The sequence below is a fragment of the Anopheles darlingi genome, chromosome 3 (assembly GCF_943734745.1).
Source record: "Anopheles darlingi chromosome 3, idAnoDarlMG_H_01, whole genome shotgun sequence".
Lineage (NCBI taxonomy): Eukaryota > Metazoa > Arthropoda > Insecta > Diptera > Culicidae > Anopheles > Anopheles darlingi.
The window spans coordinates 26,909,770-26,935,938 of record NC_064875.1 but is presented as its reverse complement, the minus strand read 5'-3'; the positions used below and the strand labels follow the sequence as shown (position 1 = coordinate 26,935,938).

The window sequence follows — 26,169 nt, the reverse complement described above, 5'->3', positions numbered from 1 at the left end:
ATAAATCAAGCGCCCCTCCGCGGGAGTGGTTCGGTTCGGTTGCAGCAACCCATGTCGCCGTTGCCGTCACTACCGTCGCCATACCATGGTGATCATGATGGGCTCTGGGGTCTTCCATCAATCGGGCACCCCTTCCATCCATTCCAGGCGCATTAGCTCGATCGAAATCGAACGATCGGACAAGGGAAAGCAAGGGCCGGGCTGGGCATGTTTTAAAATGCCATCGAAATTAATTGCAGAAGCAAATCATGTGCGCACCCCGGGAGTCGAGCTTCCAACCGGAGCGGAGCGGAGGCCTGCGTCCTGTTGCTGATGCTTGTTGAGTTGCAAAAGCGCGGAGAAAGAATTATGATGTTGAGGAGATTATATCGCAGAATGAATGGCGGGAAGGCAATGGCGGGTAGCTCAATGCAAATGTGCGGCGCGAACGCGATGTCCGGGTGCCCGGTTGAGCCCGGCCCGAAGGCACTGTGGACGCCAGGATTGTTTGAGTTTGAAGAATAGAAGAACCATCGCCAGTGGCATCGCGGCATTTGCGACACGACCAAGGCGTCTGTTTTTCGAAGACAAGCTTAAGTGAAGAGAGGCCTTATGGCTTATAATTTATTGATGAACCTTTACTTTTAGCGCTCCGAACCTTCTGGCCTTCCCTCGGCACAATGTTTATTGGCTGTTGCTTATGAATAAATAAATTCTTGCCAATGCACCAGTGCTCAATGCGATGTGTCTGTCTGGTTTACACATGTTTGAAAGCCGTAGCACCAAAAGGTTCATGTGACAGAAGACCAGGCAGACTGCAACGCCGCATCACCGATCGCACGCATCAGCTAAGGAAGGTGAATGCGAAATTGTGAAGCAAAACAGAAGAAGAAAAAAAAGTTGTTGTATGAAAAGATTGACAACAAGCCCGCGAAGGGAAATGGTTGTGATGAATATTAATTCTGTGACAACATGGGCCACCATCGGTCGGTCGTACTGCAGTTTGTTGCTACAGATGGGTGCACATTGGCCAGTTGGTCGTTTGGCGCTCGACCGCTCATCTGAAGCGTTCCATTGCGTCTCAGACAGGGAGGTATTGCAGGAGGGACACAATTTTGGGTTCTCAATGATTGATCGATTAGTGTTTGTCCCCGCGTTGTCTTGTAACCGCTTTTTATCTGCCCAAAATCGCATTATGCATTGACCGGTGCGTCCGGTTCGACGGGTTTGATAGTGTTACATATTTCGAGCATTAAGTTCACACGAAAAATCAAATAACGATCAACGGTAAGAGAGGATTGGAATGACGTATGCTGCTGCGCTGTTGATGGCATGTCTTTGGAGTTTAAATGCACAAGAGAAAGAAAAAAACGGTGAGCTTTAGTGTCCCGCGGAATGCGATGATGATGGATCCGAATAACTTAATCAATTTTAAGGACGAGGCAAAGATGGTTTAAACGAAGAGTAACTGTTTGAAAATAAAAAGGTGTTCGTGTGGTGATTGTGTGGTATGTGAAAAACATACATCACCTATTGAAAACTCGACTTTATGTGCTTTTATACAACGTAAGCAATACTTCAACCAGGGAATAAGACGAAAACTGCATCCAAGAAAAAAATCGTGGTTCCAATACGTGAAAGCCGAAAACTTCTTGAAAAAGTTTGATAGTTTATCAACTATCAAACTTTTTCTTTCATAGAAAGAAAGGGTAGAAATAAAACCAATATAAATCAAAGACATAATTCAATTAAATTGAAAAAAAAACGAAATTTAGAGACACAAATAACATAACAAAATCAGTAAAGAATGTTTGGTCTCTTTGGTAGAATATTCATCGAAATCATAGGTAGGGTAACGGGTTTTTAATGATGAATTACAGACGGAAGTGAGATAAGGTTTAAGGTAGAAAAAAAAACAGGAAAGGAAATTTGAACTGAATAATCCAACGAAGCCTTAATAGCACAGCAACACGGTTCCGCAATTGAAATTGTTCCATGTGTTACTAGATCACATGAAATCCTTTTCAAATTGCAACCATTTATTTTTTATGTTTTGTTTTCTGATTTTCCCATAAAAGAACTATTACATGCATGCTCATGTTCCTCATAAAAAAAAACCTCCGAAACATGTCAGAAGTTACTTTTCAGCGTCCACAGGCTATGCATTGAGACATCATCTTCGCCACGCTCACTTTCTTATGCCACCACCACCACCCCCGGCGGTAATCGCTTCCGTAACACCACCACCGTCGTTGATGTAAGTCGACAACAGTTGGTTACAAGGAAATAGAAAACCGCCAAACCGAAGAGAGTGTTAAATTGCTGAGCCAAAAGGTAGAAAGAAAAACGAAAAAAAAAATCACTCAACCTACCCCATAGGCGAGTATCCTGAACATGCCGGTAGAGCGGTAGTCGAAAATGGAATTTTCTATTCGATTCGCTTTGGCTACCGTTTGATGACGGCGCTGTCGTCGTCGCCGTCGTCGCCGTCGTCGCTGACGCGCTCGTCGTTGGTAAATCACCGGCGCTGCTGCGCCGCGTAACGCAACTCCGGCAGTGCACCGACGGTGGCGCTTGCCGGTTGGCGCGTTTCACGGTTGGCCGGGAACTAGGAAGTGCGGCCACCGCCACCGTCGCCGCTGCCGTTCGCATGTTGACGCGAAAAATGTTGAAACTCATCGTGCCGTGGCGTGCCGTTTGTAGCTTGTGGTCGAAGGAAAGAAAAGCAACAACGAAAAAAAAAACTGACGGCAGCTTCGAAACCGACAACCCAACAGACAGAACCGAACCGAACCGACAGCAATTACTGTGTCAGGAGGTAGCCGGTTAGCCCGCAGTAGTGTAGCGTAGTTGTGTAATTCAAATTTGTATTTTTGAGTTTTTTTTTTCTGCGATGCTGTTGTTACTTTTTCCCCTCCGTTCAAAATGCACACAACGCATTTGGGTTACGTAGGGCACAAGGGGCAGAAGAGCATGACGTGGATCGCGAGTACGTGTAAGTCAACAAATGTACGTCTCTAATCGATCGGTCCAATCCAAGAGCTAACGCGCCCGATGCACGGAATCCGGAATGCTTGTTGCTTGTAAACACAAGCACAGCAAACCACACAACTGGCGCGATGATCGCGCGATCAGCAGTGCAAAAACAGATAACTTCTCCCATTAGGTGAGCCGTTTTATACCGATTCTCACCGGGTTGGCCATTACCTACAGCAGCTCTCGCTTTTTATGACCCTCCGTCGTCGCGCCGGCGCGACGAAGAAGAAAGAAAACAGCAAACTCACCACACGAATTAGGTGAGTAGATCACGGGTGTATTTCGTCGTTGGCCATTATTCCCCTTCCCGCAAACGCAAATTACCGACACCGCCACATGCCGAATGAGCACCTCCGGAACGCTAGAATCTAGAAGATCGGATCGATCGAGAATGCCCGAAAGCAAAAGCCGTCGTGGTCGTCGTCGTAGACGTAGACGAGCTGGTTCCTGCTGCTCTGCTGCTTCTACCATTTACTTGCGCGTGCGTCTGTCTGTGGTTCTGGCCATGCAAACGCGCTAATATTGCAAATCATGCCTCAAAATTAATCACTAGTGTACACCAAACAGCCCCAAACACACACACACACAGACTCTTGATGGGCTTAGTGGAGCAGCGCGAGAAGGCGCTTCAGATCCCGCGCGGTGGTGGCGACCGCGCTGATGGATTATGATCGTGCCCGGTTGATAAGCGCTAAGAATGGAATTCCGCGCTGGCTTAAGCACTCAACCAGGGAGGTGTCTGTGGGGTGCGTGCGAATGGGAACCTACCCTCTTCTCCCCTGGAGAGGGGCTGCGAAGTGGGTCTGACGAGAAGGGTGTTTGGGTTTTTTTTGGCGAGTAATCGCGAGGAGTAATGTAGAGGGAACGAGAGTGGAGGTGAGAATTTAGAGGAAGATCTGTCTTTCCTGCTGCTGCTGCTGCTGCTGGGGGTGACCTTCGCCAAGCACACCGGGCCTGCGGTGTGGCAGCATGACGCAGCATCCGTCTTGAAGTGGTGTGGTGTTGGTCTTTTATTTTGGGGTTTTGTTGGTGGAGCGTATACGCACCACTACGGCAGGGCTGGGCTGTCGGTGCAATTTGGCGTGATGAGTTCTTCTCTCCCCTTTTTTGGGGGGGGGGGTTCCTGTTCCTGTACGACGCTTTTGGCGCAGTAGTTCGGTGTGGTTGGAGTTTTGGGCAGTGTGTGAAGAGGGGGAGTAGTTGCTTGGCGAAGAATTAGAGGAATGCTTCATAGAACTGTGCAGCGAGATCTGATGATAGATCTGACGCAGGAAGAAGGCCGGTGCTTATCATTTGAGGAGCAGCTTAGAGTCGTTAATCGGGTGTCGATTGGATTCATTAAATTCTAATTAGATTGTACAATGACTTACATTTTATAACAACAAATTCGTCATAGATGTTTATTGTTCTTTATGCAAAAACGGTTTATCCTCCTTTGCAAGAAATTGACGTTTTGGCTTATTGTTCATGGAAAACCTAAGTATAAGCCATTAGTTTTGGCCTTAAAGCCATCAAATGGGCCTCAAAAGTTGCACTTGATATTCAAGAAATCAAAAAAGCACCGTTAATATGGACAGAAAACATTTTATTTGATTTGATTATTTTGAAATGAAAACAATACAATACAATAAAATAATTATACTGCATGGGATGGATAAACTTTTTTTTGCATACTATATGTGAAAACAAGAAAGTCTCTTCTTTAAAAACAGACAATCTTCGTCCATTCAATGCCGAAATGAAACCCAATCTCGAACAGAAATAATGCTCGGAAAACGTTGGAAGATTTGGACAAACATCCAATCTAATCTTAATAAATATCAGTTTTAAACAGTGATTTGGTCTGGACTTTGAAGACCATTTGGGCCAGAGGTGTGTTTGTCGACAAAAAAAAAGATATAAAAGATTGGAAATGGTTTGCCCCAAAGTCTGGCTGGTAGAATAACACAACGACGATACATTTCATCAAGTAGGAAGCTGGTATGGATTCATAAAAAATTGAGAATACCTTGCTAGTACTAGACTGGACAGTTGAAAGCTTTTTCCGTGCTTGAAGAGGATTGATTTGAATACTCCTACTCGAATTCTAGACAACTCCATAGAAGACGACTCCCCATTATTCGTCTTAGTATTGCTGGTGAAACGCTCCCAGCAGCAACTGTGTGACTAGCGACTTATTCTTATGAGTCACTAGAACGTAGAACTACCCACATTCCTATGCAGACCGTTTAAAACATTCGTGTAAGGTGCTTTGCCCTAGTTAATGAACCCCAGTACTCTCCAAGTCTAATAAAAAACAGCAACATCTAAATTCCGGAGCCCCGAAAAAGTGTCATAATTAAGCCATTTTGCGTCATAATTGCGCTCCATTCCCGAGAGCCCGACATTTGGCCATTTCTTTTGTCGCCTGGCCAATTGGCTGATGTCACCACCTTCTCTTGCGCTCGCAGTACTCGCCATCCACGCCGCACGCCGTCAAGCACTTGACCAAATGTACGACCTTACGGCCGTGTTGTGTGTCTGAGTTAAACAAACGGATAACGCTCTCTGTTCGTTTGTTGGTCTGTTGGTCTAGCGCTGACCATCATCCAGCGCACCGAGCACCACACGCGCCACACGCGGCATATCCGTAAACAGCGGCAGCAAACGCGCACGATGACTGCGTGAATAAAATATATGATTCTCGCGAATGCTAATGATTCTCCATGTTCCGGGTGTGTGCGTCTCTCGGGCCGCTTCTGCTGCCTCAAAGACCATTACCCCCGGGCTAACTGCTGCGCGTGTCTAGCGACGAGACCGGTCGGATCGATGGTCGGCAAGATGTTTGGCAGCTTTTGGGCCCGTCCCAGCCATGAAGGTAGATGTTGCAAATGATTCTTTGCCTGCTGCTGCTGCGGAGAGGAATGGTGGTGGCTGTGGTGCTGGGTGATATTTTTATCTTTCCTCCCTTTTTTGGCCGTTAATTCGTGGTTCGCGGACCCAACGTCCAGCCGACCAGACCGGTTTTTCGGGGAGACCCGGATCGCGGACCAGAGTGCAGCATCAATTTCAAGAACCTTTTCGGTGAGGGGCGTTCGCAGCGGCGCTTCACACAGCACGACGATGACGACAAACGCACAGCACGATGACGATCGAAACCACTCCAACAGGGAACTCCAAGATGTAATCGACGGATCCGGGGGTTCGCAAATGGTCACCAGTGGCCACCGCCAGTGGCCGTCAGTGGAGTCGTCGAGTGGAATGGAGTGCTTTAATGTATTCACTGGACTGCCCGGAGAGACAGGCCTGCTTGGATTGTGCCGAAATGGAATGGTTGGGTCGAGAATTTTCGGCAAAAACCTGCCTCGTCGCGATTCTTGGGCTCTTGGGCATCGTTTCAGCTGCTGCTTCTGCTGCCTTCGGGCGGAAAAGGGCGGATCGGGCAGTCGCGTCGTCCCGTCTCGCCGACTCTACGTCAAGTCCGGTTGTGTCAAGTCCTCCGCGCGATCAGGTGAGGAACTCGTTCTCCGGACCCGGAGCGAACTTTAATGAATACCTCACGTGCAAACGCACCATCAGCATCAGGCGGCGGGTAGGGGACATTGACAAGTTACAATAATCGATCGAGCACCCGGTAACCGGTGCTAGTGTGCATCCCTTGGTGCGAGGGGGATTACCAATTAGAAGTCAGGCTGCATGATCTTAATCTCAGATCTCAAAAGTTGCAACATTACTTGTGAGGTTCATGTGGACCTCCTCCTACAGGGCACTAAGCTGTACGCGATGCATTTTGGGAATCTAACGTGAACATCTACATTATCTGGGATTTTTTTTCAAGTACCTTTAACGCACGTTCGCGCCTCGCGAACCAATCAAGCACTACACTCCCTCTACACTCCCTAATGGAACTCGGTTTCGACAAAATGCGCAAGTATGCAAATGCGCCAACCAACTGCTCCATCGGCAATCTGAACTGTGTAGGATGTTGTCGCCGGTCGCTGGTCGCTGGTCGCCGATCGCCAGTCGCCGGTCGCCGGTCATTAAGGAAGATTCTTAAAATGCAAATTAGTTCCGAGAACATTTGAGCAAAAAAAACAAAACAACAAGATGGAAAATAAAAAGGAGCCCCACTAAACATGGGGCAAATGAAATGAAACCGGTCCGACCAGAGACTCCACTGGAAACGACCCCCTCTGTGTGGAGGTAGCTGGCAGGCGAAGAAGGGGCAGCGGCATAAATCGACCCAATTTAATTTGTATGATAATCCATTCCATCAAACGGCATTACCGATGCGGGAATTCGTTTTGCGGATCCCGTTGACTCAGCTGCGACGCGCGGCGAGACCGCGAGGAGTTCTAGAGGTCCCCCCCTCACGGACGCACCGGCGAGCATCCAGCTGATCCGGCCCCCGGGTTGGCGGCCCCGGCGGGGACCCGGGATTATGAATTATAAGCACCCCTTTCCCCGCCTGCTAACGATAGGTGCTGGAATTTGAATAACAGGATTAAAAGATGGATCAGGTCGTATAGATTGTACAAAATGTCGCCTCGATGGCCGACCCCACGCGGTCGAATAGATAAAGGCCATGACAAATGCCCCGCTCTGCACGCAACTACAACAGTCCGCGAATTATAGATTTTATCGCAAATTGAATTCCGCGTCCTCGAGGTCCGCGAGATCCGGAGTCCGGTTTCTTTCTCTTTCTCCTGCCTTCAAATTCGATCTGGCTTTCATCTAAGGCGGATCACCTCAAGAGTTCAGGAGCCCTTTCAGAGGGCAAACGGATCGCTTCCTGCGCCCCATTCCTGCCGCCGGGCTGGGTAATCAATAAAACATTACATTTTCCGAAATTTTCAATTAAAATTCAAACACCAAACGGGTCACGGGGCCCGGGCTGCAGCCCTGCCCCTGCCAGTCAGATGCGCGCGTTCACGCGATCTTCGTAACGCCTCCAGATCGTCTGCACAGACGAGGCTCTGGTGGCGCGAGGTGTGTGTGCCACCGGTTAGTACCGGTGATCCCGTGCCCAGCAGCAGCAGCAGCTCTCCGTGCCATCGAAAAGTCAATCGAAAATATGCATTTTCGCCTCTCGGCGAAGGTCTCACCACCAAATTGACCAACAGTTCAGACCAGAGCCTACTGCTGTTGCTGCTGCCGCTGCTGCTGTTGGGCTTAGCTGTGACGGCGCCTTGGTGAGCGCGACGACGACGAGGTAACGGGGTGGCTCGTGTAAGCAAATAAATTAAATTTTGACAGATTTATGATAATCCGATTGCCAAACCGCTTATTTGCCAGTTTATTTCGTGTGGCGCACGGTGCAGTGGTGCTGGTGAGACCCGGGGCCGGGGACAGGTACAGGTCGCTGGCATGCTTGCGAGTGGTGCCATGATCTGCAGGTCTCGCCCAGGTTGCCCATGGTTACGCGACAGCCTGGTGCCCGTTCAGCACACAGTGGGCTCGTCTGGTTAGGTCCGGCCAAGATCCGGATCCGGAGATGTCGTGCGTGAGAGCGCCTACGACTGTGTCTGTCCGAATGTGTGTGTCTGTGTATGCGTGTGTAATTCATGGTAGACAGTGTCTTCGTAAAGCTGTCTCTAGAGCCTCGTCGAGGTATTTATGGTCCGGCCGAGTCGAGCCTCGGTTTCTAGCTAGAGGACCTAGAGGACCTTTGTACCGTACCGTTGCGTTGGGCAGAAATCGCATTTTAATACGTTTCGAGTGTCCGCAGGCGACACGAAACGGTCGATCGACGGACGGTGGTGGAGAAAAGTAATATGTTTGTTGTTGTGGCAAATTTATTGTTGTGTTCGCCAGGATGTCGAACATGAGGCGTTGTTTGCATCGTCGTAAGGGCTTCCCCTCTGTACCCGGGTTTATAGCTGATGTTGTTTTGCAATGAGCCATTGGCTCTTCTCTGCTCTGGTGGGATAGAGCATTAGACACGATGTTACTGGAGCTCGTAGCTCCTAATAGGACCTCTTCCCTTCACCCGCTACCCGATTCCCCGCGTTGTCTCGTTACAAGCTTGTCAACGGTGCACTCAACAACAAGCAAACAGTTTATAATTAATAAACAAACACTGTGATCCAAGGGATCAGAAAGAAGAGAAAGAGAACACGGGACATTGTAAACCAAAGAGAGAGGCTGGCTGGCTGGCTGGAAAATGGATCTATTTGAAGGAGAAAAAAGTGAACCTTACAAGTGCAGCAAACAGCACAAGCTCCTATGCCTTCTGTGCAGTACGTAAGGGCCCTCTGCTGGCCGTTGTTTGTCTGTTTGTTTGTTGGTAAACAATCTCGGTTCGGTTGAGTCATAGTACTCCGAGTGCTCCGGTTTTTTGTTTGCAGCATCTCGCCGCAATACATTGAGCAATCGCCATTCAAACGTTAAGGTTATCTTCGGCTTCGCAGAGTCCCTACCTTGTCTACGTTGTCTTGATCCAGCAGCTGAATCACGAGATACCACAAGATCACGTGAACTAGTTCAGTCAATATTTGTCCTAGCTCTTACCAGTTATGCCAGTGACCCTCGAAGTACAGGGAGTAACACACGAAAACCACGAAACCTCATCGCGTTGCGTAGTAAACGACGAAGCGGAAGCTCGCTGACAGAATGACAGATAAGACGATGCCCGAAGAGCGAGAGCACCGGACGTATCGCTCCATGTCCTCACCGGTGGTCCATGGAGTAAGGCTTATCGGGAAACGATGTCCGCGAAAGCACTGGCGTCAATTCTACAAATTGTATTGGGGTTCATATCTCGTCGACCAAGCGAGCGCGCGCGCGCGCGCTCTCTCAGCGAAAATAATTTGCAGCCCGCAAACCGATTAGTCACGGAACGATAACGGTCACAGACTGGCCGTGTGGTAGTAGCATCTAGGTTCGTCTGCCCAAAAAAAAACCGTCGAAAAAAAAAGAAACGAAACGAGTTGAGATGTGATTCACGATTCGACGGGCCTGGATATTATAAACAATTGTTCGCGTGTTGTTCAGTACCATTTGAGGCGTTCGGCGGGACGCAAGTGTCCAGATAAGTCTAGGCGTCCAATTGCTGCTACCATTTGACGCTGCTGCTGCGTGTGCGTATCTTGTGTACGGTTCGGTACGTCTTCCCTGGCATCGTGACACCCTCGGAGACACACGTTCAAGATGGGTTGCACCGAGTGGCTGGAGATGAACCAGAAGAACAAACCGCAAAGCAACGCGCTAGCTACAGGTTTGTAGTCGGTGTAGTCGGTGTAGTCGGTGGTGGCTGTAGATTACCCGCTTATTGCTTGTTCGAATGCATCATCACCGGCATTATCATCATCAACATCATCATCATCCTGTTTGCTGAGTGCAGTAGTGGTCTTAGGGAGATAAGGAGACCGATTCAAGTGTAGCAAGTGTAGGTTTAAGTGCGATTTGACACCGAGTGGTGCGCAATGGCAGTGGAGTTGGTATCTGAAGAGCACTGGCTTCAAGATGCGATGCGGTTATCGTCTCGCACCGCACCCGGTCCCCGGTCCCCGGTCTCTTGGTCCACTTATCAATGGTACGGAGCGGAGCGCTTACATGATAAGATTGTTCGCGCATCTCGACAGCGCCGTGGTTGTGACAATACTTGAGTATTGCCTGGTACACTGTCATGTTTCTCTCCAATTGAAAGGAACTGTAAATAGACCTCCGATTGCTCCCTACCTATTGGTGGCGGTGATGATAACGAAGCAATTAAGCTATTTGAGTGATAACTTTGTTTCGGTATCGGTTTTTTTTATTATTGTAGATTAAGAATAGATAATGTTACGTCATCAGTGATCGTTGATCCTTGAAGATATCGAAATAGACTCTTCTACATACTATATGTACATGGTCCCCGTGTTCAGTGTGTTCAAAAATAACATTCACGCGAATGTGTGCGCCTTTCTCTTCTTACCTATACCCGACTAGGCATACTGACGTTGCTTACAACTGGTTCCTACCTTGCCGCAACATTGTTCGATTCCGGGTTAAGCCACCAGGAATGGACATTCGGTCGATCGCAACCGGCCATTACGTTTACGCTACTTGTCTTCCACGTGACCGCCGTCGCTGGCTCGATCGCCGCTTACCTGCTGCTCGAGCGGTACACCAAGAAGCAGATTAACGTAAGTTGTCGTCGCCTTTCACCAGGATAAGATGCCCGCGTTAAGTCGATCGTTTCATGAGCCCAACTTTTTCCATCCCAGTATGTCCTGGTCGCGTGCGTAACGGTCGGTTGTATCGTGGGGATTGCCGTCCCCAGTAACCTGATCGCAGTCGCCTTTGGCCGTGGTCTGATGGGGTTCGCCCACGGGCTTGCCTACCCGGTGGTGCTGGTACACGGCGGTGAAATCATTGTCAAGGAACTGCGCGGTATCATAATGGCGTCCGTCAACTTCTGCATCGTCAGCGGTGTGATGCTAGGTTCGGTGTTCAATAGCATCACCGAGGAAGGCATTCCACCGTATCGTCTTTTGGGCATTCTCGGTCTGGTCTACATGCTATTGTCTGTTTTCCTCAACTACTTCCTCTGCTACGAATCACCGGTGTTTCTGGTGGAGCGTAAACTCGACGGCCAAGCCATCCAGAGTATGATCAAGCTGCGCAATGAGTCGAACGAGACGTGGGAGATCCGTAACGAACTAACGGAAATCAAAACGATGCTATCGGAGGACGAGCTTACGTCGAGATCGATCCTGCAAGATGGTAACCTGCGGCCACTGGTGTTGATCGCCCTGGGGAAGCTGGCGGCCGTACTGTCCTTCAACTATGCCATCAACTCGATCAAGTACATCGTCATCGATGAGGCACTGTCGCAGGATCACGATACCTTTAGCCTCGCGACGACCGTTCTAATGACGATCCGATTACTCGGCGGAATGGTCGGTATGTTTATCGTGGATTTGCTCGGCCGTAGGGCCCTTGTTGCGGTTTCATCGTTATCCACCGGGCTACTGTTGACCGCCATTGGCATTACCTATCTCGCCGCGGACTCACTGTCCAGTGATGTGGCGATGGTGATCCTCTTCGCCTGCGAAGTAGGTTCCTCCCTGGGGCTTACCTTCGTACCGGATGTGCTCTGTTCGGAGGCATTCAATACGCGCAAGAAGGTGCTCTCGATTGTTGTGGTGCAGCTGCTGGAGAATGTACTTCAGGTCATCATCTTTGCCATTACGTTCGAGTGGAATTTTGCTGTTCAGGATCGGTACGGGGGAACGCTGCTAGTGGCCGGTGTGCCACTAGTGGCCATCGCTTACGTGCTCTACCAGAAGCTACCCGAAACGTCCAAGATGTCGATCCGGCAGGCACGCATCGAGTTCTACAAACGAGATGGTATCGTATTCGGTGGCAGTAAGAATTCCGTTGAAGTGCTGTACGATTGACCGGAGGATGGGACTAGCAGGTTCCTTACTATTTATGTAAATAATAAAGTTATATTTATTCAACCACTAAAGAGAATGATGTTTCATTTGTTTATTTGAAAGAAAAATCATCGCGAAAGGGGGCCAATTGGTGGCCCATGAGATAATGGAGAATAGCTGTACTGTCGGGTCGCTGTCTAGGCGAAGGCGATGCCTTGAGCCTGATAGGCCAGAGATATCGGCAAAAACTTCCTCAGGTCAGATAGTAGATCGGACGGGCATCGCTAAGTGTCGTTGAGTGTACCACTATCAGACATTGATGTCAGTCCAGTACAACGACCGACCGCTGGGCGCAGGCGTGAAATTAATTATGAGACACTTCTGGGACCGCATTAACGAGCTGGCGAGTACCGCGCGCAAACATTGATCTCGAACGCTCATCGACACTTGACTTGACAAATGGATTGTTGTCTGTTTGCAACTATGATGCGTCGTACGATCGAGGCTGCGAACCCCTCCTTTCTCTGTGCTCTGTGATCATTTCTTATCAGTCGGTCAGACCGTGTTTTCGCTTTCATTCGTTCCGTTCCGATCGTCCGGCCCATGTAGAGTGATGCCGCCCAAGAAGGCACCGATCACGACAAGCACAAGCGGACATGTAAAGGCGGGACGTTGCGGTGTAATGTCGATTTGCAAACGCAGTCGAAGTCGACGTGGTACTATATTTGTGTAACCTAGATCGTACAGTGCACCAAGCCTGGACCAACTGAGGCTGATCACGGCATCGGCGCCGCACGGCACCGGTTGCACTTGCAATTATGAGTCGTCAATTTGATTATGACACCGGCCGGGCAATGTGTACTGGGGCGTAGCTGCTGCTGCTTGTGTTTACTGCAGATTGCTCCAGATGAAGCGCCATTGGTTACATTGTATACCGGACAGACAGACAGACAGACACGGGCTGGGTTGCAACTAAGGCATTCGAGCGTCGCAAAGTGATACGATAAATATACGATCGAGCATACGCAGACCTTGCAGCGCAGTGAGCACAGTGTGAGAGTAGCTTTACGTAAAGCTCATACTCATAACGTTATTCTACCATTGGTGCATTTCAAAACTTTAATTAAACCAGAAAGAACAGGAACATAAAACCACAGACATGATTGTAGGTTGGTTAGTCAGGTTGCGTTGCGTTGCAGTCCACCAATAACAAGTCAACCTTATTATTTCAAATTGTATACCCAGGTAGCTTACGCACTTGCAACTTCCTCCCTCAAAGGGAATGCAGACTTCTGCAAAGAGATAAAGAGGAATTCGTTGTCCACCAAGTACTCCGTCGCCGACACTCTGGCCTCTCATAAGTCCCGTCAGGAACTCTATATGCTAATCACTGGCGGCTGCTTTCATCGCTCAAGCCACAATCTACTGTTGACGTGAAGTTGTCTAATCGGCTTCTACTTCGTTCCGTCGTTTACATGCAAAAAGCCCCCCATACCCGACCCGACTACTTCGATGGTTCCTGGACTTGATCGACACTTGGTTGCAAAATAATGGCGGCTCGCGGCGCTATCACTTCCGCGCGCTTCGAGGCACCCTGATGCAGGGTTATCACGTCGTCGTCGTCAGCTTAGACGTATCGTTCCAGTACTTCCTACATGTTTTGAGGACACTCGAGGGAAAAGGGAAGCTTAGGACTGAGGACCGAATACCGAGGACTATCCGTGGTGAGGGGGTTTTGTTTTTGATGAAATGTTTTACAGTCAGCCTGGCCTCGATCCTTCGGTCGGTGCGCTACTTCTATTGATTAAACAACACATATACATTGCGACACGTGTGCGCGTCTTGAAGAAGTTCTACGCGATTGATTAACGACTGGACGGAGTGGAGGGCACAGACTCGGGGGCACAGTAGAAGAAACAACAGCACAATCAGCAGCTCCAATGGGCTGGGGTGTAACGCAGCAGCAGCAGCTCATGCGATGCTTTATCAATAGCCGGGTGGTGGTTCGTGGACCATAAATTTCAATTGGTTCTTTGTTTATCAATACAGTATTGAGTGCTGGCCACCGTTAGTGTGACAAGGCGTGTGGTTAGTGGCGTTTACCACGGCGACAATGTAGCTCTTTGTGGGTCGCCAGGAATACTTGCCAGCTTCCTGAAGAACCACATATATGGGAGACCCACCAGCATCCACTTCAACAGATCCCGAAGGCGCATACTGATGTATCACTTATGCGCGTGCGCTCATTAAAACCCCTTTCTAGTTCCAAAGGGTCTGTCTCAATTTAATGTTTCCCCATGTTGTTGATCGATGATAATTGGAATGTCACCAACCCCCTGCCCAGGGAGGGACTGTCAACAGTTCAATCCCAGCGAAAGGAAAGAATAGAGATATTGAAATCAAAATTTGAAATTGAAATTGATAGCCCTTTTTTGATTATGTTTGTGTGTTGTGTGTGTGTGCTGACGAATGCATTCCCTGGATCACATGTTGCATCAAACATGCTCCCTTCGAAAAGATTGAAAAAAAACTGAGCAAGCGAAGAAGCCCTAATGTCATCAAATATCATGAGCACACACACACAAACAAAACATTCCGAATTAACACAATGTTTGCGCACAGAGTCGTGGTGGTGCGTCGTCGCGAAAAGCGGTGCGTTCTTCTCGCGCCTTTCCGGCCATAAACCAGCCGGACGACCAGACCCAGACGGCCCTCTAGTCCGTCCAAGAAAGGGTCAGAAGAGGCGGGGGTTTACGAAACCGAACCACCTCTCAAGGGCACCTCGGAGTGGCCCGGGGACAGCGCGGGACTGTCGCTCTGTTCGCTGGCCACTCCTCGGCCCTCAGGTTATATCATTTGTATGCGGATAACGATCGGGCACGAATTTTCGGGGAAGTGGCTGGCGGCCCATCGAGCAGGCTGCGCGCTCCGTTGTCATAACGACAACAGGCACCACCAGCATCGCCAGCCAGCGTCGAATAAACCCTTTTTTTGGCTGATGGTGTTGTTGTTGTCGTATGTTGGTCCAGACGTGGCCACAGACGTAGATCGCGACGCCGAGAGAGAGAGAGAGATATGGAGGGTTATGCTGCACAATGTCACGCCAGTGTGTGCCACCGTGTGGTGGTGGCAAGAGACAAGAGGCCTGCGAAGGGAGGTCTTTGCGTCTCGACGAAACCATAAACAACATAAACATGGTGTGTGCGAGCGCGCGATCGCGTGCTGTTGCTCCCGAAAACACATGCCCAGTTCGATTGCCCCCTCGAGTAGTCAAGGGGCGTGAGGAGGGTCGTGAGGGTCAATCCGCAATGCTGCAGCATACGCACGTCTGCCGCCCGTTGTCGCGCGGGTTTATGGTTCGAAAATTTTGGGTTCTCCTCGTCGCCACCCACCCCCGAGGCTCAGATTACGGTGACCAAACGGGGCGTATGTTGCGAATTAGCATCAAACCGCGGTCACCATTGGCGCTGCGCCAAATGTGCATCCAGTGTGCGAACGCGACTCACGAGAAGGTTTGTTTGTGCGCTTCAAATTTCTGCGCGATCGTAAATTATTGACGACGACGAGGTGGTGGTGGTCGCACTGGGTGTATCCGGCATATAACGGGCTTTTGCGGTGCGTGGAGGAGGGTAGGTAGGTCGCTCGCTCGCTTGGTGGTCACGAATGCAAATCATGCGCAAATATCAATGGACGGGATTGATTGTGTTGTGTGACAACAACATTGTGGCTGCAATGTTGCATTTCTGCACCCGGGGAACGGGAGGGGAACTGCTGCTGCTGCTGTTGCTGCTACTGCACGGGAAAAGGATTAAGAGGGAGAGAGATCGTTTAATATGTTGAAACATTGAGCAGGGAGGAGCGGTTGATTAATTTCATTTAGTTATTCTTTCCCTTTCGTTTGGCAATGATTAATTGATAACTAATTGGTAATGGTATGGGGGGGTACTGGAGACTGAAGAGAGGTTGAAGGCTTTATGTTTGGAGCAGAAAACAAAACTCAGCAACCTAGATTCGCATTAAATCCCCTTTTTTGTAATATCTTCAGATCAACTTTAGTTACAAAGAAAGGCTAGTCAACTCCTTCTAATGTTCTATAATAAGCAGCTGAAGGTCCACCGCTTCAGTTTCATAATTTAGCTCATGTAAGTTTGTCTATCTAATTTTTATTTACATTCAATCAAGTTTCTTATGTTCTAATTCATGATTTATCTTTCAACTGAAATCTGTCGCACCATTCTGGCAATTTTAGATGACATACAGATGGTAAGGAAGGAATGTGAAAAAGATATTAACGAAAAATGCATCGTTGTGGAATTAGGAATTAGACAAGAAACAGTCGAGTGATTGCATCATATATTGAAGAAAAGATTAACGAATCCAGTTAATTTAAGATGAATAAAAATGTCAATATCGATTGGCTTATCATATAACCAAACATGCCGCAAAACATATCACATGCTATATGGTGCTCACACTATTAATGACATACAGTTTTGAATGTAGTGCAATATAACAGGACTAATATATTGTTCGAATTCGAGTAATTTGATGTCCTAGAATGCATCAGATAAAGGCTAATCCCAAATGTTCCTACAGTTGTCGTGTGATACTGTTTTCGGTGAAGGTAGTACACGTTCCTGGCAGATAATTGATGCCAATGAATTCCTAATCAAACCAAACCTTCAAACTTTATTCTTTAGCATAATAATCCGTTATTCAAACCTAACATGAATACATTTATTTAGCATGAAAATCTATTTTTATAAATCAGATGTAGACTGGTCAAGGTCTTTGACAAAGAGCAAAAATTTTATTTAAAAAATCTCTCTCTGGACCTCTGGAAATCTCTGGACCAAGTTCAGTTCTCCTATCCTGTAGTTAACAAACATCATTGCTATGTTCCAAGCGACACCACACATTTGGCAGTCAGTCAGGCATTTGAGTCATAAAATTGAAAGCATTTTTCCTTTATGTATCGTAGCATACTATGCTGTGGATAATCAACAAACATCTGATGTACGAACCGGATGAAAAAAGGTAACCTACGTGACCTTCTTTTTGTTGGGAATTTTCATCTCATTCCATATTCATGATCTGTGGTTTATGCCCCTTTTATTGTCCTTTCGACCCCTCTGAGTGTGGAATACCTTATCGTTTCCTTGGAAACCCGTCGATGTGCATTGAATGTATAACGCTGCTTCTCTCGGTATGTCGCCAGTGAACTGAATCCGTCACAAAACTCTTAGCCTAGAGATTGCTCAAAAATAGTGGATCGTCTGTGGTACAAACCATTCGAGTGGATGTTCGATCGACGGTCGATGGAAAGCCTTGTCAGTCTTGTCAACGACATTCACTTTTCACCGGCAATCGCACTCGATCGCTGATTGCTTCTTAAAGTGTCATCTCCCTTCCTCCCCCGTAAAGGCGATCGCGATCGTGCCCGTCCTCGGAGTAGGAAGACGATTCGATGCTATAATGACTGACTTCGCAACGCGGCAGCAGCAGACAGGGAATGAGTTTATTAACTTCATCACGACCGATCTTCACCTTCCAACCCCTAGGTGCCCGCTGATGCGCATCTCCCCCGCTCCCACCCCCCACCCCTTCGCACAATCAGCTTCACGGTGCATCATCTTCGTTTCGCTAATATCTGCAACCCTCTACGATGATGATGATGATGAAGGTTGATGATGGTTGAATGTTAGTTTTTAGTTTCGTTTAACCCCGCGCACCATCTGTACGGTACGATCATGCGATCGATGCTGGTATTGCGTGCTGGCTGGCTGGCTGGCTGGCTCGAAGCGGAAAGTAAATAATGGACAACGCTGGTGGTTCCGCGAACGCCGGCGAATGACTTGCCGGCGTATTGCCCGCCCTCCATGAGCAATGAGCGATGAGTCAGAGCCGCTGGCGGCTGGCGGACCCCGTCCTGGGGGAGTTGTAGGCGAAAGTGGTCCCAACATGCGCAATGGCACCAGCACCCGCTAAGGGGCCGCACGCTGGTGATGTACCATATGCTCCGCTGTGACTGATTATGCTCAACGGCAACGAGCTCGAGCGCGTTGATGAACGATTGATGCTGTAGGAGTCCCCCCCCACCGGGCTGGGTCGGGGTCATAAAAGTGTATTCTGTACACATGTGTGTCTTTCGCCTCGAACACACACAGACACACGTGTTTGGGGGATTAGCCGGCAATTGGCCCCACCGGGCAAATCGTGTGATTTGCCGGAGAAAATGTTATTTTCCCATCCATGGTTCATTACTTTAACGGTTTTATTGCAATTGTCAAACATATAAACATCTTTCATGTGGTTTTGGTACATCCCTTTAAAAGGGTTTTTTCGAGTTTAGTCAGTAACTGCAGATGTGTTTATATGCGTGTTTACCATTTAAATCGCAAAGATTGTCTCCTTTCCTCGGAGGAAAGCTACTCAAGGAGTTGTCGTTAAGTATGCATATGAAACGCTACCAATGTTGTATTTATTTGAGCATTAGCAAAACATTATAGTAACAAGTCAGAGTAGAGATACTCTCTTAAGATATTGGATCTAAAGATCTGATCATTAGCATGCATCATTGCGTAACCAATTTGTGATTCGATCGTAAACAAACAAAATAAGAAAACATTCTACCGGCAAAAAATTAGTAACCTTGCATTAATAATTTTAAATCTAATTTATTTGTAGTTGTTATATCTATCATTAAACTACCTGTAATTTGTCGATCAGCAAAGGAAAAGGGTGGATCCTTAAGCTCATGTGGCCTCAGAAGGGTTTTCTAAACGAAGTTAATTAGTGAGACGAAAAACGAAGGAATGTATTTAATTCAGATGTGTAGGAACCCCAATCTTAAGTGAATGTAATGTATGAAACAATTTGAAATCAAAATAGTGTCCGTCAAAAAAGAAAAGAATTCTTCTAATTTCACAAAAGTTTACAGACAAAACAGCACGATCAAGCGTGCTCCAGGTTTCTTTTGATAGTTTTCATTCAGAGAACACGTTGCTGGCTAATTTTACCAGCAAAGTGGCCTAAAGGAATGTAAAGTTGAAAACAAGTCTTTCGCTTTTGGAAAAAAAAAATCCTTGCCATTCCAGCTGTTGCCATATGCGGACTGAAAAAGTGAATCTGGAAAGTGTCGTATAATGGTTATTACCAAAGTAAATTGTAGTAAAATTAAAAAATTATCCAAATGCAAAAAGCTCTGATTTATTTATTGCCACAACGCATCACAGAAAGGAGTCAAGTTGGTACAAATGTTTGGTGGCTGATAAACGCCCCTAACATCCTCAAATTATGTTCTGAAAGTCTGAACAAATTCGTCCTGTAGTATACCATTTTAAACTTTAATAATAACAAAATAACTAAGAAGAGTACAAAAATACATTTTTCGACTTTTCTGTAGAATCTTCTGGTAGATAGCAACCTGTTCTGGTTGTATATTGTATACTGTCACAGCTCAAATCCTTCCTTTACACAACGAACAGAAGCACCAGAGTCTATTTTGAAAGCACATACTGATACGTAAAGGACATCGATGAGCTAGAACTGAAGGATTCCACATCGTAGCGGAATGTTTGTACAAAAGACCCAGCAACGTACATTCCTACAATGGTGAACGGTAAAAGGAAAGACTAAAACAGAGGCCTTAAAGTACCCTGTTTCGCTTTGCCAATAATGGTTCAACCCTTATTTCATGTAACATAAATATCATGCAAAAAAAAAAACAACAACAAAATCCAAGCATGCCTTTCCGTGGCTCTCATGCTCGTGCAACGATCCATTCCGGGACGCCAAACTATTTATCATTTAACATTCACATGAGCAGCGAGGACCTTAAGATATGCGGCGTGTTTTTGCACCCAACAAAAAAAAAACAAAAAAAAAAACAGGGAACGCGAGGGTGCCAAAAATCTTAAACGAAACGAATTAATGGCCCAAAGTGCCCAACAGAGAGACAGAGAGAGAGAGGGCTCTGCCTTCAGCTTCGGCTGCGCAACCCAAAAGAACAACAAATTGGTTGCGCAAGTGTTCATTTTTAAGATGCCTTCCATGTGCTGCTTTCCACTCGTCGTCCCCAACCCCAATTCCAGCGTCTCCGATTCGGAGGAGACACACGCACCACGGCAAAAACAAAAAAAAAAAAACACCGAAGCGAAAGAAAAACCTCCTTGGCAACCTTGACATAAGCGTTCGGCCCCGGATCCTCGCACGCACGCAAGTGCCAACATCCGGCCAATAATTACTCTCGCAATAAATTAGTGGGCCTTTTAGGGCCACTTCTCGCAAACGCAAACGCGCAGCGACTCCTGTTTCGCCTTCGCCCCCTTTCCTTTCAACGCGCTGCGCTGCGTGGCGGAACGTCACAAAACAACACAACAGCAGCCCAGCAGCCGCGCACACTACGCGCAATGCCATGCCATTTCCGGGGACGAACAAGAGGCCGAAGAAGCTGCTGGTGGAGGTAAGAATGATCGTTATGCCCTTTTCATCGTTGGAGTGTCTTTCCAGACGCGCTCCGTTCCGTTGGCCCATTTCACCAGCCCTGGTTATGGCATTTGATGATGATGATGTAGGGGCAGAGGTTCCCAGGGCAGCATTAAACCCTCCCCCCTCCACTTGGCAGAGGGAACCTCAGCAGGGGACCATCACGTTTGCGACCACGTGTTTGAATACGACGACTCGGGGAAAAGGATTTTCCGGCACTGCTGCTCATGGGAAAATGGTGGCCAGAACGGAACATTCCGGCCGCAAACTGACGCGAGTATTCGGAATTCCGACAAATCCCTTTTGCGTTGCTATCGTTGGCCCAGGATAGGAGAGTAGGAAGGAAAAATATATGTTTACAAACAGCTCATTGCAATGTCCCCCTTCATGTGAGGGAATCCAACATTATAACCAACATTCAATCCTTCGACGCGACTGTGAAGTGCTTGAGTTGCCTCGAGATGAATTTGTTTTTCCTCGAAACTCGAACCACGGTGTATTGCCTCCATTGTAATTTCATTGTGGGGGGTCCCTTTTTCTATTGTGTTGATCGTTTATTTTCCTTTTTCCAACTTAATGTTAATTATGAGGGGCATTTAGTTCCTCGACTTTGACTGATACTGCGCTGTGGCTGAGTGTTGAGTGTTCTCCGACATAATCGATTCGATAAGTCGATCATCGACATTGAAGTGTTCTGAACTGAACTCAAAAAGGGAATGGTTTCGACTTGGCTGCCAAGAAGTCACTTCCGCTTCCGGAAAAAAATGGGGAAAGAGGTTTCATGGAGTTCAGTTCTTCAGTTCAACCCGGGAACTAACGATGACCCTTGACACTTTGCGAAGTTCGCCAATTGGTTGGCGCAACGAAGTCCGCCAGTAACTTGAGTCAAGAACCCCGTCCGGGAGTGACCCTTTTTGGGGGTTCCAGGGAACGGAAAGTCGCAGTCGCTAGGGGGCGGACCTTGGCCAATCCGATCTCTGACCTTCGATAAGAAACACTTTCGTGGCGACGCAACCCAGGAGGTCATCGTTTGCGTCGCACGTGTTTTGTTTTTTGTTTTTTTGGGACGTCGCATCCCTTGCCATGCCCTTCTTGTGTTCCTTCGCCCTCCCTCTGATGGGTCTCTGATACTCTGTCTGGTGGTAGATAAGAGCTTGAGGTCTAATTCTCCGAAGACCAACGAAGAGCAACCGAAAAAAGAAAAACGAACGGCTTGTTGTAGACGCCGGCCGGCTCGTAACGCCATAATCCTCGAAGATCGGGATCCTCGGCACCCTCGGCAACCACCGTTCGGAGGGGCGGAAACGGTACGATACCGATACCGACACTGGCGTGACGTGAGACCATGATGGTGCGAGAGCCACTGCGGTGTGTGCGATGCGTACGTAAAGAGGCTTTCTATGTTGCCAGCAAGATTTATGGTGATGAAGTTAGGCGATAGGAACGGCAACGGCAACGGCTTAAAAGAATGGACAAGAACGAGAAAGAATGATGAAGACAAAGAGGAAGACACTCTCGGGACCCGAAATTTCGACACCAACAGACAGAGCAAAAGATGAGTCCAGACACACGCAGACACACACAACACATGGAAAGGAGTGAGGAGAGCATGTGCTCGGTGCATGTGTAATTTGCAATTTCCTGGCGTCAGTTTTTATTGTTGCTGCTGTTGTTGTAGTTGAACGAAGAATGATTACTTTCGGTGCCCGAGAGGACCTCTCCTTTGGTTTACGGTGTTTATATTTTCGCTCATCTCTTCTTCTCTCTCTCTCTGGAGCCCGAGATGCGGGATTTTCAAATATATTTTCCTGCTGTTTCGAACATTGGCTTCGCAAATGATGATTCCTCTGGTGCGGCGTCTCGTGCGTCCTCCTTTTTTGTTGTTTTGTTTTTTTTTAATGCTCTGCACTGCTCTGTTCTTTTCCCTTTTGCCTGATGCCCTTTTTCCGGTTTATGCTAAATTCTGTCATAAAGCGGATGGATCGTAAGACAAACGGAGCCCCGAAAAAAAATCCCTTGTCCCAAAACAAAAAAAAAATACAACACATGAAAAGGAAGGAAATTTGGCAAATGGCACCAAGAGTTAAGGGCGACAGGAGGTGGCATGGGCAACGGGGCGATCATTAAGTGCGGGCTGACATTCGTGCAACAACATATTTGGACCATATGTGGGATGCAAAAATATTTTTAGGACGCCTCTAAGGGATCGAAACGGTCCGGGTTTCGTTTCGTTTCCCTGTTGTTTTTTTCTCGCTCGGTTTTCGTCGCATTTTCGGTTCCCCGATAGCCCCAGAAGTGCGCCAGTCCCCCGGGAACTTCGATTTTTCAACTTGCGTCGCTTGAGTCGGGCTTAAAATTGCTCTGCTGCGTCATGCGAGGTACGAGAAACCATCCTCATGGCAGCATGCTTATGCTTTGCGAAAATGTAACATGATAGCACATGGTGGAGGTATGGTTTTTGTGAATGAAAATGTCGCCAGACTACGGTGGTGGTGGTGGTCATGGTGACGGTTGACGTCGTCAATATTCTGCGCGGAAATGCCGCGACATGTCATGTTCCAACGTTTGACATTCCATCGAAGTTGATGTTGAAGTAATTCGTTTTTCGTGTTGCTCATTCGGAATAGTTCTTAATGTTTTGGAATAAATTTCGAGGCAGAAATCTAAACCGCTTTTCGTTACCCTTCAGCTTATGTATGTTTATGATCACGATATGATAAGCGAACGTTGTGGAACGTTGAGAGAATAGCCTAGCATTTTAAATGCAGAATTACTGATAGAAGATCATTGACTTTATCGCATTGACGAGACTTTGATTGATACTAGCGCTTGAAATCTGTTGTCGAGAAGGTTCGGTTTTGAACTCTTTGTGTATTCGTCTGGAATTTTATACATCCGTTTTTAGCTTTTATAGAGTTTTTTTAGTTCTACAGCAAACTGTTTTTTGCCATCAAATCATAAATCAAAGCGTTGAAAAGAATATCAAAGATGGTTACAAAAGCGAAGTTGAGTTTATGCAAATAACTTTATCCTTGTTTATATTTATTTGATGTTAAGTAAGTAAAATTAAATCGAATAATTGCATGACAATCGTGTTATCAGTTGGTTTAATTTACAATTTACCATGATAAAAACGATGATTGTACTTCATACCTTTCATTTGCTTAATAATTAATACTTCAGTTTACCGTTTAAAGTTATCAAATTTTATTTTACTTTTCAGTTAACTAATATCTAATCGCAATAGACGTAAACACTTTCAAGCTGATATATTGCCAAGATTGAATATGGTAAATAAACGTAAACACTTTCAAGCTGATATATTGCCAAGATTGAATATGGTTATCTCAAGTGCTGTAATGTTTTTAGTGTCTATTTGAATATTTCTGCGATAAGTTTCATTGTTTTTTGTAAATCACTTAATATTATTTCATTCGAAACCTATTTATAATTGGTTTCACTAAATGTATAATATAATAAGAAGTTTGGAGATATGATATCATGAATAATAATGATATGGAAGCTTCAATACACTGCACTTATGTATTTTGTTTTATTTATTCTAAACATAATAGATTTATTATGCAGTGTAATTGTTTGTGTAGTGAAAATAAATTGCAAATACAGTCCGTTTCATAATGATAGCCTCACCCTATTTTATCGATTTCGCGCTCAAATAAAACGTCCCAAAAATAATTTAAATGACTTTATATTCTCCTTTTATCTCTAGAAAACGTATGCAATTTGAATTTTAAAAATATCTCAAAAATTGTGGATGAGAGAGCCAAAAAACCAAAAATGAGGTGTTTAATAATGATAGCCTCACTAAGGATTTTAAATATAAATCTGCATATTTTTCCAAATCTCATCCAAAATCCAAGATGTTTTAGTAATCAGTGCTTCTTCTGTTATCGTTTCATCCCAGAAAGATGAGTTTCGGTTCACTTTTCGGTATTTTTGTCAGGTTTTTCTTAGATAGAAACCTCTGTGCATAGCTTATGGACTCTTTAAGCGTCTGTATGATCCCAAGATGGTTCAATCTGGTGAATCGTAGTGATATTAACAAGTTTAGACCTTTATTATATGATATTAAGCTCAAATAGAGTGCTAGAAGGTTATTAGGTTGATCTACAATCGGTCAAACCACGCCTTGTTTGGATTCCTTTCGTAGGCCATCGCGGTTTTTTAATTAAAAATAGCCGAAAAAAACGTTGCAATTCTCCAATTAACAGTTCAAATTGTTGATCAAGGATGATATTTTACAGTATTCTATTCAGTTTTGAAGGAATCACCCAATCCATCGTAGGATCGCTGCAGAATACTTGCGATATTACATGCAAAAAACCGTTAAAATTTCAACTGAAGGTAAATCATGTAATCCGCTTGAAACTTTACCGGAAATGAAATAAAACATTTGAAACATCAAGGATAATGATGTTTCATCACTCTTGAGACTTTCTAAATTGATACGGAACCAAAAACATACGAAAAAATTGAACATCATAACCTTGTTTCGTTCCTTCGCGTTATCAGTTGTGGTGGTAAAGCAGGTCCGACAATTTTAGTTACAATTTTGATCAAACAGTTTTGTTTCCAATAGTCTTTCCATAATGTTAGAAGTGTGATGAAATTTTTTTTTTTGATAAAAATCAGGCACAAATCGTTCTAAAAGTGCGAGTAATCGTATGTTTAGCTTGAAACAGTCCGCAATTTTAACCTATTATTCCTTGAGAACTATGCTTGTAGGCTTCCACAAGGCTTCAAAATCCTGTTTTCTTCAGGTTCTATCAAGTAGTTATTGACATCCATCGTTAATATAAGTTGCAGGCCTGCTATCATACGGTTAAACTTCTCTGTACCATACCATGCACATTTTGCACAATTCTGCACTCATGTAACAGTACTGCACGTCCAATAATCACAAAATATCAATAATAAACTTTGGTTTATTGGTTAGTTGATGTATCCTTTTAGTAGAGCAATTTATCATTTGGTTTTCCGTTAGTAAAAATTAAATATGTCCTAGTGAGGCTATCATTATGAAACACCTCATTTTTGGTGTTTTGGCTCTCTCATCCACAATTTTTGAGATATTTTTAAAATTCAAATTGCATACGTTTTCTAGAGATAAAAGGAGAATATACAGTCATTTAAATTATTTTTGGGACGCTTTATTTGAGCGCGAAATCAATAAAATAGGGTGAGGCTATCATTATGAAACGGAGTGTACAATGAAATACAAAAAAAAAAAATAACATACTTGCAAACTCGAGACATAGTTTACTATGCTTTATAATAAAAATGTGCAATTTATTTAAAAAAGTTC

General features: G+C 46.0%; 2 protein-coding genes across 3 annotated transcripts in view; one reads left to right on the top strand and one right to left on the bottom strand.

Moving 5' to 3' along the window:
* LOC125954270 (protein TIS11) overlaps positions 1-26,169 on the bottom strand; it is a 449,377-nt gene that overhangs the window by 75,492 nt on the left and 347,716 nt on the right. The gene's annotated exons all lie outside the window — the stretch shown is intronic.
* Positions 9,808-12,436, top strand: LOC125954283 (solute carrier family 2, facilitated glucose transporter member 2-like). The gene is made up of 3 exons (XM_049684445.1): positions 9,808-10,210; positions 10,924-11,120; positions 11,202-12,436. The coding sequence occupies exons 1-3, from the start codon at positions 10,144-10,146 to the stop codon at positions 12,375-12,377; spliced, it is 1,440 nt and encodes a 479-aa protein (XP_049540402.1). The 5' UTR covers positions 9,808-10,143; the 3' UTR covers positions 12,378-12,436.

What these genes read in the sequence shown, in the direction of transcription:
- LOC125954283 (XM_049684445.1), top strand. Translation starts at nt 10,144, where the DNA reads ATGGGTTGCACCGAGTGGCTGGAGATGAACCAGAAGAACAAACCGCAA. An exon ending in AAGCAACGCGCTAGCTACAG is followed by an intron (nt 10,211 to 10,923) that starts GTTTGTAGTCGG and finishes ATACCCGACTAG; the next exon opens with GCATACTGACGTTGCTTACA. An exon ending in ACACCAAGAAGCAGATTAAC is followed by an intron (nt 11,121 to 11,201) that starts GTAAGTTGTCGT and finishes TTTCCATCCCAG; the next exon opens with TATGTCCTGGTCGCGTGCGT.